The sequence below is a fragment of the Sus scrofa genome, chromosome 13 (assembly GCF_000003025.6).
Source record: "Sus scrofa isolate TJ Tabasco breed Duroc chromosome 13, Sscrofa11.1, whole genome shotgun sequence".
NCBI classification, from domain to species: domain Eukaryota; kingdom Metazoa; phylum Chordata; class Mammalia; order Artiodactyla; family Suidae; genus Sus; species Sus scrofa.
The window spans coordinates 65393601-65408864 of record NC_010455.5 but is presented as its reverse complement, the minus strand read 5'-3'; the positions used below and the strand labels follow the sequence as shown (position 1 = coordinate 65408864).

Below are 15264 nucleotides of genomic sequence, written 5' to 3'. Positions count from 1 at the left end.
TTTTGCACTTACTATTACAAAGGAGAAAAATACTTTTACAATGCAGAAATCTGAAGACCACCATCTTAATACAGTGGTCACACATCTCCCATGTAGTATTCTTGCCCAGAATATTTAACCTGGCTGTAATCATGAGGAAATAATCAGACAAATCTAGAATGTGAGGCATTCTATAAGGCAGTTGGCCTGAACTCTTCAAAAAAGTCAGTATTATGAAAAGCAAACAGTGAAAATTTTGCGGGTCTGTTTTACCTTCAAAAGACTAAAGAAGTGTAACAACTGAATGAATTGTGTGAACATTAAGTAGATCTTCACTTTTGAAAAAGTCTATGAAAGATATGGGGCCATTGGGAATGTTTGAGTGTAGTCTGTACATGAGGTGGTAGTTTGGCACTCTCGTTCATTTTCTTAGGTGTCACAACATTGTGTGGTTAGATAGGGGAATATCCTTATGCTCAGGAGAAATGTGTTGAAATATTTAGCAGTGGAGTGTTGTAATTCTACAAAATACTCCAAATAATTGAGCAATAATAAACTTAAGCGGAGAAAGAGAAAGCAAATATGGCAAGAGTGTAAGTGAAGGGTGATGGATATTCATTATTTTAATTTTATAGCATTTCTATAGATTTGAATAGTTTCAAACTCACTTGCAGGGAGAACGCTGAGCTTGCTCTATTGGGGAGGCTGTCACATCTGCTTGTCCTCCAGTTCAGGGCTGGCCACGTCACCTCCTCTGCCATCTGTACATTCCTTGCCAAGCTGAATCATCATCTCCTGTTTCCTCTTAGGCGAAGACCCCCTTGTAGATGATCAAAATGAACGAGACATCAATTCAGTCGCTGGTGTTCTAAAACTGTATTTCCGAGGACTGGAAAACCCACTCTTTCCTAAGGAAAGGTTTCAAGATTTGATATCCACTATTAGTAAGTATTTCCCAGGTGGAATGATCAATTCCTTGACAAATCTTTATTGAAGTTGCACTCCAGGCTCATCACGGTGCTAGGCACACAGAAGGGGATACGTGAAAGAAGCTGTACAGCTCTTGTCCTCCTCAAACTTAAAACTTCGTTGTGGAAATGTATGGTTTATGATTTATGATAGAAGGGCTATTTGGCCTGGTACACCTCGGTATAGGAGGAGCTCAGAAAAGAAGAGGCAGAGGGAGGCTTGGTTTCTCAGATCACATCTGAGGGACAATGATGTGAGTAGAGTCTTCCTGGAGGAGTAGACTCAGGAATCCTGGGAAGAGCTGGGACACACAGATCAGTGGGACCAGCAGGAGGGTGTCACAGCCAGAACATGGTGTAAGAGGCTGGAAGGGTTAAATGGAGCAGGAAAGGGAAGACCATGATTGCCTTGCCAGGACTCCAGCGCTTTCCCTCTTAGATAATGGGGAGCCATGGAAAATGGGGGAGTGAGGTCAGCAACATGCAGATGAGGGAAATGATGCAAATAATTTGACTGGGGACTTCCTATGATGTTGCTAGCCATCAGAGTCCTTCTTGGCTTGTGCTTCTGTAGAAAAGGTAGGAGCCCAATCTAGGGGCTGAAGTAAAGGCACTTTGACTGTAAGATGCCAAAATCCAATGCAACTTTTTGGGAATGTTTTTAAAAATAAACTTTTAATCTTAGAATATTAGAATGTTAGCCTTTTGGAAAACTAAGCCTTTTTTTTAAAAAAAAAAATAAACTCTTGGAGTTCCTGTCGTGGCTCGGCGATACCCAACCGATATCCATGAGGATGTGGGTTCGATCCCTGGCCTCCCTCAGTGGGTTATGAATCTGGCATTGCTGTGAGCGCTGGTGTAGATCACAGATGCAACTTGTTGCCATTGCTTTGGCTGTGGCATAGGCCAGCGGCTACAACTCCTATTCAATCCCGAGCCTAAGAATTTATATGCCATGGATGTGGCCTTAAAAAGACAAAACAAACAAATACACACTCTTTGGTTTGATTTACAGAAAAGTTTCCCCACACACAGTTTCACTAGGGCTGCTTCTCACAATGTTCTGAGAGATATTTGCAGCTGGGAAAATGCCCCAGGAGGTGACGACAACCAAGGGAGGGTTGAACCTTCTTATTTGCCTTATGTGAGAGACCACCTCCACCGTCCTTCTGCCCTCCACTGCTTCCTGCTTGTCTTTCTGGATCCACTTCAGGCTCCAAATCACTTCCCAGAAATTCCAGGCCACACAGGCCCAAACCTATCTCAGCCCCATGTCACTTGCTCAGCTAGTGTTTCCAGAAGCTCCAATAGCCCAGTTGCTGAGCAGGGCCCTGATTGGACAAGCTGTTCAGTCTCTGGTACAAGGTCATGGCATTGTATACCTTGGATCATAGTATGAGCGAGCAGATCCCTCCTCAGTTCCCTCCCCAAGCCTCTGGTTACATTAAGGACCCATCCACATCCATATTCCTTCTAAACAGAGAGAGCTGGGCCTCAGTCTCAGAAACTTTTGTATAAAACAATGTCCACCTATAATTTGGTAGCTTTGTTTTGCTTTCATTGTATCTGTTCTTATGTTACCTTCTAATATGGCAAGTGATCCTGGATTCTCATTTACAGAGTAAGGTAAAGTCTCCTTATTAATAAATGGTGGCAGAGGTGGTCTAGGCACTGTGACTAAAGCTGAGGACATGGAGGAGGCTGGATGAGGGGCAATAGACTTGACAGGTGTGCAAGAGCCTTCAACTCTGAATGGAGACTGAGGTGAGGCTTCCTAGAGGCAGATCTTGATGGTAGGCTGGAGTATACCAGGCATAGAAGAGAGGTCACCTGTGAAGACCCAGGGCTGGAGAGCTTCTGTGTAAGGGGCCCTGGCACACTTTCTTCACGGTGCACTACTGGATTTTGGGTAGAACTGTCCCTTGTTGTGCATCCACACATTCAGGACACTTAGCATCTTGGGCCCTGAATCCCAAATGCACCCTCCAGGCACTGTGACAGCCCCAGAAAATGTCTCATGTATTGGCAAGTGCTCCAGAGGTACACTCCCACTTCATCTGAGAAATGTGGTTCTAAGTCATCTTCAGATACTTTGAGAAGAGGCAGCAGCTGGGAGATGAGGCAGGCAAGGTTGGTTCAAGCCCCATCATAGAGGGCCTTGGATACAGAGGAGAAAGAGTGTAAATTGTGGTTTTTTTTTGGGAGGGGTGTATTTTCAAGGGAACATGGTGATGGAATGTGAAGGCTAGAGAGGGGAGGGCTTGTTGCATGAGGAAAACATGTTTTTCTCTGAGAAAGAAACTGATATGGGTTTATACATTAGCCAGATAATCATTGAAACTTTGATAGCTCACTCGTAGCACGAGCCTTCCCTATCTACAGAGAAAAGCCCACAAAGCACTTTTTTCTCCTTTGCAAACCCACTTTGTTGCCCCCCTCCCTGGCCTGACAAATAAAAATACCAATGTCTGTCTCTCTAGGGCTGACCTGAAAACAGGGTCAGAGATGAAATCCTAAGCATCAGCCAGGCTCGTTGACCAACATATATCTTGAGAGGTGGTTATTTAGTCAGCATTCATTTCGTGAGCCAGGCCTGTACTGCAGCTAGTGTTTATAAACAGTTTAATAAAGCATGGTCCCTGCCTGTATTTGTCAGGACTTGCAGATTGCAGGTGACAGAAACTCACCTTACGGTGACTTAACCCATAAAAGGGAAGGTATTGGCTCACACCCCTAAAAGTTTAGGCCCTGCCAGACCCAGCACTCACATGACATCTGCAGGAATCTCTCCCCTCCATCTCTGGACTGACTTCACTCCCAGGCAGGATATTCTTTCCTGGGAGCCCCCAGTGCTCTGCTACCCAGTTTCAATAAGGAACTTCTGTCTAGGTTTCTTCAGTGAAGTCCCAAGGATCAACCCCAGTAGGTTCTGATTAAGCCACAGAGCCTTCCCTGGGCCCAGGCCTGTGGCCTGGAGAATAAAGTGCTCTGATTGGCCAGGTCAGGGTCACATGTCAGCGCCTGGAACTGAGAGTAGAACTGCCTCTCTCTGAACCACGTGGGCTGATCTTACCTGTGGGACTCACAGATGTCCGCTACCTGGCTCTCTGAGGATGAAAGGCACCCTGAAAAGCCCCTTTATATTACAGAACTGGAGAACCCAGCTGAGAGGGTGCACCAGATCCAACAGATCCTCATCACCCTGCCCCGCGTGGTCATCGTGGTCATGAGATACCTCTTCGCTTTCCTCAATCAGTGAGTTGCCTTGCCAGGGGGTCCCCATGGACTCAGCCCTGACCCCCTTTGGGAGGGGGTATTCTGAGGCTTTCGCAGGTGCAGTTGTTCTTAAAACAGAACATGGAACCCTTCTGAACTTGAGTAGAACCTCCAAAAGAAAGAAACCATGGGGGAGGATTCACCTTGCCCTGGTGACCTGTGATACTCCTCTCTCGCAGCCTCTCTCAGTATAGCGACGAGAACATGATGGACCCGTACAACCTGGCCATCTGCTTCGGGCCCACCCTCATGCACATCCCTGATGGGCAAGACCCTGTGTCCTGCCAGGCACACGTCAATGAAGTCATCAAAACCATCATCATCCATCATGAAGCCATCTTCCCCAGCCCCCGGGAGCTAGAGGGACCTGTGTATGAAAAATGCATGGCTGGAGGGGAAGAATATTGGTAAGATTCCATTCTCTTAATATTATTATCATCATCATTGTTATTGTTGCTGTGGAACTAGAATGGTGAGAAACTCTTTGATTTTCTTACTGCTTTTTTATCTGTACTCCCATATACATTTTCCCATTTGAGCTTCAAGGCAGCCTTATATGAGGGATAGGTTGCATCAGTCAAGACTCTTTTGGTTTATAAGGAACAGAAATACAGCTCAAACTGGCTTAAGCCAAATAGGAATTTACTTTAACTAAAAAGTCTGGGATTATGGCCTCAGGTACAGCTGGATCCAGGGGTTCAACTTGTATCATCGAGAATCAGCCCTGCAATTCCCAGCCCCTAGCTCTGCTTTCTTCTGCATTGGCTTCATTCTCAGGCAGCCTCTTCCCTGGTAGTTTCAACAAGGTATCTGGTAACTCTAGTTTAGAGCCCATCCTTTCAGCATCCCCAGTGGAAAAAGAACTTCTCCTTCCCAAATGTTTTAACACAAGCTCAAGAATTATGTTTCCTCCTGAGGCTTGGTTCTTATAAACTAATCACATTGGTTAGGAGATGTAATGTTGTTGAATGCTGTGGCTGACCAGATGAATTGCAAGTCCATCTCAGGCAGCCGGGGTGGATAATCCCCACCTCAACTCTTTTTTGTTTGTTTGTTTTGCTTTGTTTTTAGGGTCTCAGGTGCAGCAAATCTAAGTTCCCAGGCCAGGGATCACTTCAGAGCTACAGATGCCCGTCATAGCCACAGCCACAGCCACAGCAACACCAGATCCGAGATGCATCTGTGACCTATGCCACAGCTCACAGCAATGCTGGATCCTTAACCCACTGAGTGAGGCCAGGGATCGAATCTGCATCCTCAAGGATACTAGTCGGATTCGTTACTGTTGAGCCACAACAGAAACTCCCCCACCTCAATTCTTGAACTGAGAATAACACTTCCCACCTTTGTCCCCTCCCACCCAGGAGTTATCAGCAAAGTTTGCTCCCTTTTTCTGAGAGCACCACACCAAGCTGACAGTGGCTAATTTGGCACCTTTCTCTGCCTGGTGCCACACTGGGTCTTGGGCAGAATATTTAAGAATCTTATCAAACTCAGGGCTGACTGCCTTCTCTGGTCTAAGACCTTCAAATGTGGTGAAAATAGGACATTTTTTGTAGGTGAAGTGAAGATAGAAAATTCTGAACACCAGCTGACAGAGACCAAAGGGTTCCTACTCTCTTTTTTTCTAATCCAGGACAACACACAGCTATATATTTAGGTATTGCCTACACTGCTTTCAGCCTGGTGCCTACAGGGGTGCTTGTCTTTTGATTGTTAAAGTGGTCCTGGACCTGGCCTTGCTTGACTCCTGTGGGAATATTTGGGCAGCTGCTTCAAAGAAGGGAAATGTTCAAGCCTCTTTGTTTCTCTGCAACACTTTCCTGCATAGAAACAGCAGGCCACAGGCTCTCTAATCTCATTTGAGGCACTGGGAGCAGGTCTGTCTCTTTTCTGTAACAGAAACATTCAACAGCCAGCAAGTATGCTTTCTAGACAAAGAGAAGCTTTTAAGTTTTACCGGTTTTTTTCAGCCCATTACCAGTTTTCTTGCTGCTATATATATACAGTGAGTGCTTAGGAAAGGCACCTACAGATCTTAGCGTACTCGTCAAAACACTATATACAATAACCACACTTTTCTTAATCCCATGTGAGCCCCATGGAAAGGAAAACTATTAATTACTTCGTAATTTAGGAGGAGTTTTCAAAGCCGAAAAGGGGGATTTGACTGAGGGTCTCATCACAGTGACATCATCTATCCATTCACCAAATGGTTGCTGAGCATCTGTCCTGGGCCAGGCCCTGGGCTAGGGGCAGGGGTGTAACCCAATCAGAATTAACCCCTGACACAGAGAGGAGGAGACAGGCAGTTCCAGAAGGAAGGGCCCTGGAGCCAGTGTCAGGAGGTCAGGAAAGGAAGAAAGAGTGACTTGACTGAGGTCTGTGGGATGAACTGCGGTTATCCAGGTGAAAGTGGACAAAGAATGAGCAAGACCTGGAGCTTGCAATAGAATGAAAAGTGTTTTTGTATGTGCTGTTGTGTGTGACAGGGGGATGGTGAGGGAGGAGGCCCCATAGGCCAGCAGGAGCCAGGTTATGAAAAGGCCTAAGACACTGTACAGAGTCTGGGCCTTATCCAGGAGAATTTTTATACTAAAGTCTGTATTCCTTTAAGTGGTATTATAAATGTCACCTCCTCCAAGAAGCCTTCCCTGATCACTCTATGTAGGTGCCTTCTGCTATTCTTGACTCTGCTCTGCAAATTTTTTCCTACATAACACATTTGAACTTGCAAGTTTTAATTCTGGTCTGTGAGGACAGGGTCTGTGTCCATGCTACCCATCAATGCATCCCTGCTACCTAGCATGGTGTTTGGAATGTATTCATATTCGGTCAGTGGCTGGAAAACACAACTGACCGCTGACCATGTGAATGAACCGTGGCCTCAAGAATCTTATAATCCAGTGAGGGGGCAGCAGCTGGTGAAATTATCCCAGTGTGTTAATGGTTGAATTTGATGGGCCTGAGCCACTCTACCCCCAAGCCCATGGTGGTTGCCATCCTGCTCCCTGCCTGGCTGATGTGGACTTTGCACATGGCACCACGAGGCAGTCCTGAGGACCCCTTTCCTTAGAAGCTTTACCTATTTCACTGAGTGCGTCGCCTCTGCCGTAAGACAGGGAGCCAGGCCACATGGATGACTCTCAGTACTTCCCAAGTTCCTTTCTCTTCTGACCCATGGTCATTCCAAAGATAAATGCCAGGGTTTGCTGCCTTCTAGATCTTGCAGAACAGTTAGGCATTGAGAGTCTTTACCAAGAAGATGGCGAGCAAATGCCAGTGCTGGGGGCAGTGGGGGGATGGGTGTGGGGTATTATTCACAGACTCTTCCTGATGGGCAAGGGGGCCAGGAGTTATTTTCTGTTAGAAGGACTGTAGGTGGTCAGATGGAAAAGATGGGCTGAAGTGGGTCAAGGCCCAGAGGTGGGCAGGCCAACGCCAGAGGGAGGGAGGCTGAGGCAGTGTGAGGATACAGAGTCCCCAAGAGTGTGCTCCCTGTGTTTCCTTGCAGCGACAGTCCACACAGTGAGCCAGGGACCATTGATGAAGTGGACCACGACAATGGCACCGAGCCTCACACCAGTGATGAAGGTGAGTGAGGGGAAATCAGGGCAAGGAATGCATCTGGGGGCCTCTCATGATGACTCATGCCTTCCCACCCATGGGCTGCCCCCTCCAGCTTTGCAAGTCAGCTTTTCATCCTCTAGAGCAGACAAGGGCCCAGAAAGACATCCAGTTCACAGTATCCCAGCCCGGCCTGCCTCCTCCCCTCCTGTGTCCTGCCTGGCCTGTGTGCAGATCCTAAGTGACCAGAGTTTACTAGGTAGGAAGCAGGCTTGGTCCTCCATCCCTCCCGCCCTGGGGTCTGTTCTGTGCCTGGCCTGTGCTAGGATGTGGGGCACATCAATGAACCAGGCATGGGTCCTCAAGTTGCCCCAGTCTTGTCACCTGACAGATTGGGAGCAGCTCCCCACCAAGCAGAGTGTTACTGCCGGACTACAGGTGTGTCCCTATGCAGTGGGTCCCTGAAGGCGAGGCCAAACAGTGGTGACCCAGGGAAATGTGTGCAGGTGAAGAGAGAAAGGCCAGCCTGGGCTCTGAGGGCCTCCCCAGATCTTCCACCCCTTCTAGATAAGGAAAAGAGAATCTAGCTCATCTCTCAGGAGCCTGGACTGTGTGGAAAAGTAGTCTGGATAATGTGGGCCTGTATCCAGCACTTCCATTTAGGCAGATCAGGCACAGTGCCCAGGGTCCACCGATGCTCTTAGGACCCATGAAAATATTTTAATTTAATTTTAATGTTTTAAAATAAGAAAAAAAGAATATGAGCTTATTATATCCATCTTATACCAATGCAGCTGTGAAATATAGTTTTTGACATTTTTTGAGTGGAGGAAGGGACCCATGCACGTGAAGATGCCTTAGGCCTGAGAGTCTTAATGCTGTCCTTTGCTGACTGAGCACAGCCTCCTTTCTCCCTGTGATAGTTTCACTTCTGAAAAATCATTATTTAGTTGTTCTTTTTTTGGGTGGGGGGCCTTTTAAAAATTTTTTTAATTAAAAAAATTTTTTATTACTCAAATGAATTTATCACATCTGTAGTTGTGTAATGATTATAACAATCCAATTTCACAGGATTTCCATCCCATAACCCAAGCACACCCCCCACCCCCCAAACTGTCTCCTCCGGAGACCATAAGTCTTTCAATGTCTGTGAGTCAGCATCTGTTCTGTGAAGAAGTTCTGTCTGTCCTTTTTTCAGATGCGACATGTCAGTGAAAGCATTTGATGTTGGTGTTCATTGTATGGCTGACTTCACTTAGTATGATAATTTCTAAATCCATCCATGTTGCTAAAATTCTGGTATTTCATTCATTTTAAGGCTGAGTTATATTCCATTGTGTATATGTACCACATCTTCTGGATCCACTCCTCTGTCAATGGACATTTAGGTTGTTTCCATGTCTTGGCTATTGTGCATAGTGCTGCAGTGAACATTGGAGTACATGTGTCTTTGCAAGTCGTGGTTTTCTCTGGATAGATGCCCAGGAGTGGGATTGCTGGATCAAATGGTAGTTCTATGTTTAGTTTTCCGAGGAATCTCCATACTATTTTCCACAGTAGTTGCACCAATTTACAATCCCACCAACAGTGTACTAGGGTTCCTTTTTCTCCACACCCTCTCCAGCACTTATTGTTTGCAGACTTTTGGATGATGGCCATTCTGGCTGGTGTAAGGTGGTACCTCACAGCAGTTTTGATTTGCATTTCTCTGATAATAAGTGATGTGAACATCTTTTCATGTGTTTTTTGGCCATCCGTATGTCTTCTTTGGAGAACTGTCTGTTTATATCTTCTTCCCATTTTTTGATGGGGTTGTTTTTTTTTTGGTATGGAGCTGCAGGAGGTGTTTATAATTTTGGAGATGAATCCCTTGTCAGTTGATTCACGTGCAAAGATTTTCTCCCATTCTGTGGGTTGTCTTTTTGTGTTGTTTAGGGTTTCCTTTGCTGTGCAGAAACTTTTCAGTTTGATTAGGTCCCTTTGTTTATTTTTGTTTTTATTGTCAATACTCTAAGATATTTAGCGGTTCTTTTATGTGAGTTTCTCTCATGGAGCAATCCCAGGCCCTGCTGGCCACTGTTTTTGTCAGGAGAGCTGGGGATGTACTCAGAAGAGGTCTCTGAGTGTTGGTGAGAGAGGCAAGACTGCTAAGTTTCACACTCCAGTGGACTATGTCAGTTGCCCATCACAGAACCTCCAACTCAAACTGACTTAAGCGTAAAAGGAATTCAGATCATATACTTGAAAGTCCCAGGGTAGTCATGACTTCAGGTACATCTGGATCCAGGAGCTTAGTTGATTTTGTCAGCAATGTGTCCCCATCTTGCTGTTCTGTTTCCCCCAGTGTTGGCTTCATTCTCAAGTAGGATCTCCCTGTGTGGTAGTCTCTAGAAGTTCCAGGCTTTCGGCATCCTTTTACACAAAGTCCCAAAGGAAAAGAGCTTCCTTTTCAAAATGGTTCCAAGAAAGCTCCTGAGATGGAGTCTTACTGCATTGCCTTCAGTCACACATCCAGGCAAAAACCAGTCATTGTGGCTTGAGAGGGAGCTGATGGATCAGGCTGGGTCACAGGGCAGGGAAGTGAATCTGGGGGTAATGTTCAGCTCTGCCAGAATCTTTAGAGGCTGAAGTCATCCTGAGCTGAGGAAAGTGTCCTACAGAGCCTTTGTTTTGAGAAGTGAAAGCTGCCACCTTCTGCTTGTTTTCAGTGGGTTGCTTTTCTCTTTCCTCCTTTTCCTCCCACCTCCAGTTCTTCGTCTCCCTCTATCACTTTTAATGGCTCCCCTTCTTGTTCTCACCATCTGTTGCTTGTTTTTTCCTGGATCTGTGTGTGCTTGCTTGTTCTAGAGCTTGCTCTTAGACTCTCTTTTTCCACTGGAGAAAACATCTCTTGTCCAACAAGATAGACTGATTTTTCAGGAATAAGACCTGTCAGGGCTGCTGCTGGTAGAGAAAGACGGGCCTGTGGGGAGGCCAGTCAGGTGCCTTCTGAGGATGCTTACAGCCCACCTTCCTGGGTGGCTGATGTCACTGTCGGTTACCCTGTACCCGCTGAGTTTCCCCACAGCTCCTTACTGGAGGGTGGAAGGTGCTGTGGGCACCAGGACCAAGGAGGGGGAGGGATAGAGAACAGAGGTTGCTGCCGCAGGACAAACACTGCAGGCAGGCTTCACTCCCATGGAGAAGAACCCTCCAGAAAGTGCTGCCTTTACTACTCAGAGCACAGACATATAGATCCCCAGAGTGGAACAGACCAGAGCTTTATATCTGCTGCTTCTGTAATTCTTCCTCAGGCTGCTGGTTTCTGAGGATAGCAAAGGCAGAAAGAATCATCCCGTGGCAACACCCCCGGAAGTGCCTGTTTGATGCTCCCTGAAGGCTCTTGCAGTACCCTGATGTGGGTGGGGGTGCTCAGTCACGGACATGCTTTGCATTTTCAAAATGTTTACATTCATGCCAACTCCAGCTGAAAAAGTCACAGAAATGTTGAGCTGCAGGAACAGTCAAGGGAGCACTGGACTCTGAGACCTTACGACCATGTGATCTTTGACAAGCCACAGAACCTCTGGCCTTAGTCTCCTTGTCTATACAATGGGAATGAGAGCACCAAAAGAATTATGGCCTAGGTTAAAATGAGGGGACATATGTGAAGAAGCTTAGTGCCCTGCTTGGGAAAGCTAGGTGGATAGAAAACATTCATTGATGTGTATCCAGTATAAATCTTTCCTGATCCTGATAAAGAAACTGAGGCCAGGGAGTTCTGTTGTGGTGCAGGGAAATGAATCCGACTAGTATCTGTGAGGATGCGGGGTTTGATCCCTGGCCTCACTCCGTGGGTTAAGGATCCAGCATTGCCATGAGCTGTGGTGTAGGTCTCAGACGTGGCTCAGATCTGGCGTGCTGTGGCTGTGGTAGGCTGGCAGCTGCAGCTCCAGTTTGACTCCTTACCTGGGAACTTCCATATGCCTTGAGCGCAGCCCTAAAAAGCAAAAAAAAGCAAAAAACAAAAACAGAAACTGAGTCCAGTGAATTTTATTGATGTAACTGTTCATTGGAAGCCTCCCCTCTGATTTTTTGATTTTTGACCTGCTTTCCTCTAAGATCATTTAGATGATCTGTCAGTTATTTTTGTTTCTCTTGAAAATATGCTGTGTGAATGGAGCCCAGCCCTTCAAAGGTTAAATCGGCCATGAAGCCACAGTTCTGTGTCCTTGTAATCAGTGGGCCATCCAATGAGTGACCAAATTGGAGGAACAAGTTTGTTGTTTTGGTGTCTCCTGCCTTTCCTTCTTCAGCAGATTCTGTACCTCACTGATGCCACTGCCCTGTCTTGAGTCCACAGCACATCCTGGTAGGAATCTGTAAAATCCATTTTGCCTGTTCTTTTCGTCTCCAAGATTTACAAAGAAACCATGGTTAGGCTATGAACCCTTGATTATCAGAAATAAACCAAATGACAAGATTAAGGCAGCCAGTCAATAACAACTGAAATGCTAAATGAGGAACCAGACTGCCAGACAAAGAAACCACTAAAATCAGCAACAACCATGCTCATATATTACAATATGTCAGTTGTTATCTGCACCATCATCCTCTCATTGATTGTCCCCAAATTCTCCAAATTGCCTTTGACGCCTTCCCATCATCTATGTCTAGAATCTTTTAAGCCATGAACTCTGCACATGTCAGTGGTCTATAAATGGGTTTTTAGAGGCCCATAACCGGCAAGATTTTGTTTCTGTAGGAATATATGCCTCTGAGAACAGGTTCACAGTTTTCATCAGTTGTTCTAAGCATCGACTAGAAATCAGGGTAAGATTTTTACTTTTTTCTAAAATATTGGTTCCCAATATCTTCTTTAATAAAGAATTTCAAACACACGAGCCATAGAACCTCTGGCCTCAGTCTCCTTGTCTGTAAAGTTGGAGAAAAAGATACAGTGAACACCATTGTTCCACATCTTTGTCAACACTTGTTATGATCTGACTTTTTAAAATTGTCATTTTATTATTTATCCACAAGATTTTTTTTTTTAATGGCTGCACCCATGACATATGGAAGTTCCTGGGTTGGGAATCAAACCTGCACCTCTGCAGCAACCAGAGCTGTTGCAGTTGATTTTTAACCCATGGTGCCACAGCAGGAACTCCCTTATTTAACTTTTTTTAAAATTACTCAATGAATTTTATTACATTTATGGTTGTACAACAAATATGACAACCCAATCTTTTTTTTTTTTGTCTTTTTTGTTGTTGTTGTTGTTGTTGTTATTGTTGCTATTTCTTGGGCCGCTCCCGCAGCATATGGAGGTTCCCATGCTAGGGGTTGAATCGGAGCTGTAGCCACCGGCCTACGCCAGAGCCACAGCAACGTGGGATCCAAGCCGCGTCTGCAACCTACACCACAGCTCACGGCAACACCGGATCGTTAACCCACTGAGCAAGGGCAGGGATCGAACTCGCAACCTCATGGTTCCTAGTCGGATTCGTTAACCACTGCGCCACGACGGGAACTCCACAACCCAATCTTATAGCATTTCCATCCAAACCCCCAGCGCATCCCCCACCCCCCCAAACTGTTTCCCTTGGAAATCATAAGTTTTTCAAAGTCTGTAAGTCAGTATCTGTTCTGCAAAGAAGTTCATTGTGTCCTTTTTTTAGATTCTACATGTAAGTGATAGCGTATGTTGGTTCTCACTGTCTGGCTAACTTCATTTAGCATGATAATTTCTAGGTCCATTCATGTTGCTGCAAATGCCATTATTTCTTTCCTTTTAATGGCTGAGTAATATTCCATGGTGTATATGTACCACATCTTCTTGATTCACTCCTCTGTCGATGGACATTTAAGTTGTTTCCACGTCTTGGCTGTTGTATATAGTGCTGCAATGAACATTGGAATACATATATCTTTTTGAGTCATGGTTTTCTCTGGATAGATGCCAGGAGTGGGATTGCTGGATCAAATGGTAGTTCTATGTTTAGTTTTCTGAGTAGTCTCCATACTGTTTTCCACAGTGGTTGTACCAACTTACATTACCACCAGCAGTGTAGTAGGGTTCCCTTTTCTCCACACCCTCTCCAGCATTTATTGTTTGTAGCCTTTTTGATGATGGCCATTCTGGCTGGTGCAAGGTGGTACCTCATAGTGGTTTTGATTTGCATTTTTCTCTTAGTGAATGATGTTGAATCTCTTTTCATGTGTTTTTTTGCCATCTGTATGTCTTCTTTGGAGAACTGCCTGTTTAGATCTTCTGCCCATTTTTTGATGGGATTGTTTGCTTTTTTGGTATTGAGATGCAGAAGGTGCTTATAAATTTTGGAGATTAATCCTTTATCCATCACTTCATTTGCAAATATTTTCTGCCATTCTGTGGATTGTCTTTTCATTTTGTTTAGGGTTTCCTTTGCTGTGCAGAAACTTTTGAGTTTAATTAAGTCCCATTTGTTTATTTTTGTTCTTACTGTCATTACTCTAGGAGGTGGATCTGAGAAGATATTGCTATGATTTATGTCAGAGAGTGTTCGGCCTATGTTTTTCTCTAAGAGTTTTCTAGTATCTGGTCTTATGTTTAGGTCTTTAATCCATTTTGAGTTTATCTTTGTGTATGGTGTTATGGAGTGTTCTAATTTCATTCTTTTACATGTGGCTATCCAGTTTTTCCAGCACCATTTATTGAAGAGGCTATATTTTCTCCATTGTTTATTTGCCTCCTTTGTCGTAGATTAGTTGATCTTGGCCCCCCTGCATGAGTTTAATTCTGGGCTTTCTATCCTGTTCTGCTGATATATATTTCTGTCTTTGTTCCAGTACCATACAATTTTGATGATTGTTGTTTTGTAGTATAGCCTGAAGTCCAGGAACCTGATTGCTCCAGCACCATTTTTCTTTTTTAGGATGTCTTTGGCTATTCTGGATCTTTTGTGCTTCCAAACAAACTTTAAAATCTTTTGTCCTAGTTCTGTGAAAAATGTCCTTGGTAATTTGATAGAGATTGCACTGAATCTGTAGATTGCCTTGGGTAGTATTGTCAGTTTGGTAATATTGACTTTTCCAATCAAGAGCATGGTGTGTCTTTCCATTTGTTTGTGTCATCTTTGATTTCTTTCATCAGCGTCATAGTTTTCAGAGTACAGGTCTTTTGTCTCTTTAGGTAGGTTTATTCCTAAGTATTTTATTCTTTTTGATGTGATGGTAAATGGGATTGTTTCTCTAGTTTCTTGTTCTGATCTTTCATTGTTAATATATAGAAATGCAGTCGATTAATTTTGTATCCTGCAACTTTGCTAAATTAATTGATGAACTCTAATAGTTTTCTGATAGTGTCTTTAGGATTTTCTAGGTATAGTATCATGTCATCTGCAAAAAATGATAGTTTTACTTCTTCCCTTATCTAACTTTTTGATTCCAGCCATCATAGTGGGTGTGCTGTGGTATCTCTTTGAAGTTTTGATTTGCATTTCTCTCATGACTA

General features: G+C 44.6%; 1 protein-coding gene across 1 annotated transcript in view; it reads left to right on the top strand.

Annotated features, from left to right (window-relative positions):
• SRGAP3 (SLIT-ROBO Rho GTPase activating protein 3) overlaps positions 1 to 15264 on the top strand; it is a 392297-nt gene that overhangs the window by 351028 nt on the left and 26005 nt on the right. Inside the window, 4 exon segments of the mRNA XM_021071097.1 lie at positions 789 to 923; positions 4097 to 4202; positions 4403 to 4630; positions 7738 to 7817. Coding sequence (XP_020926756.1) covers positions 789 to 923; positions 4097 to 4202; positions 4403 to 4630; positions 7738 to 7817 — 549 coding nt within the window.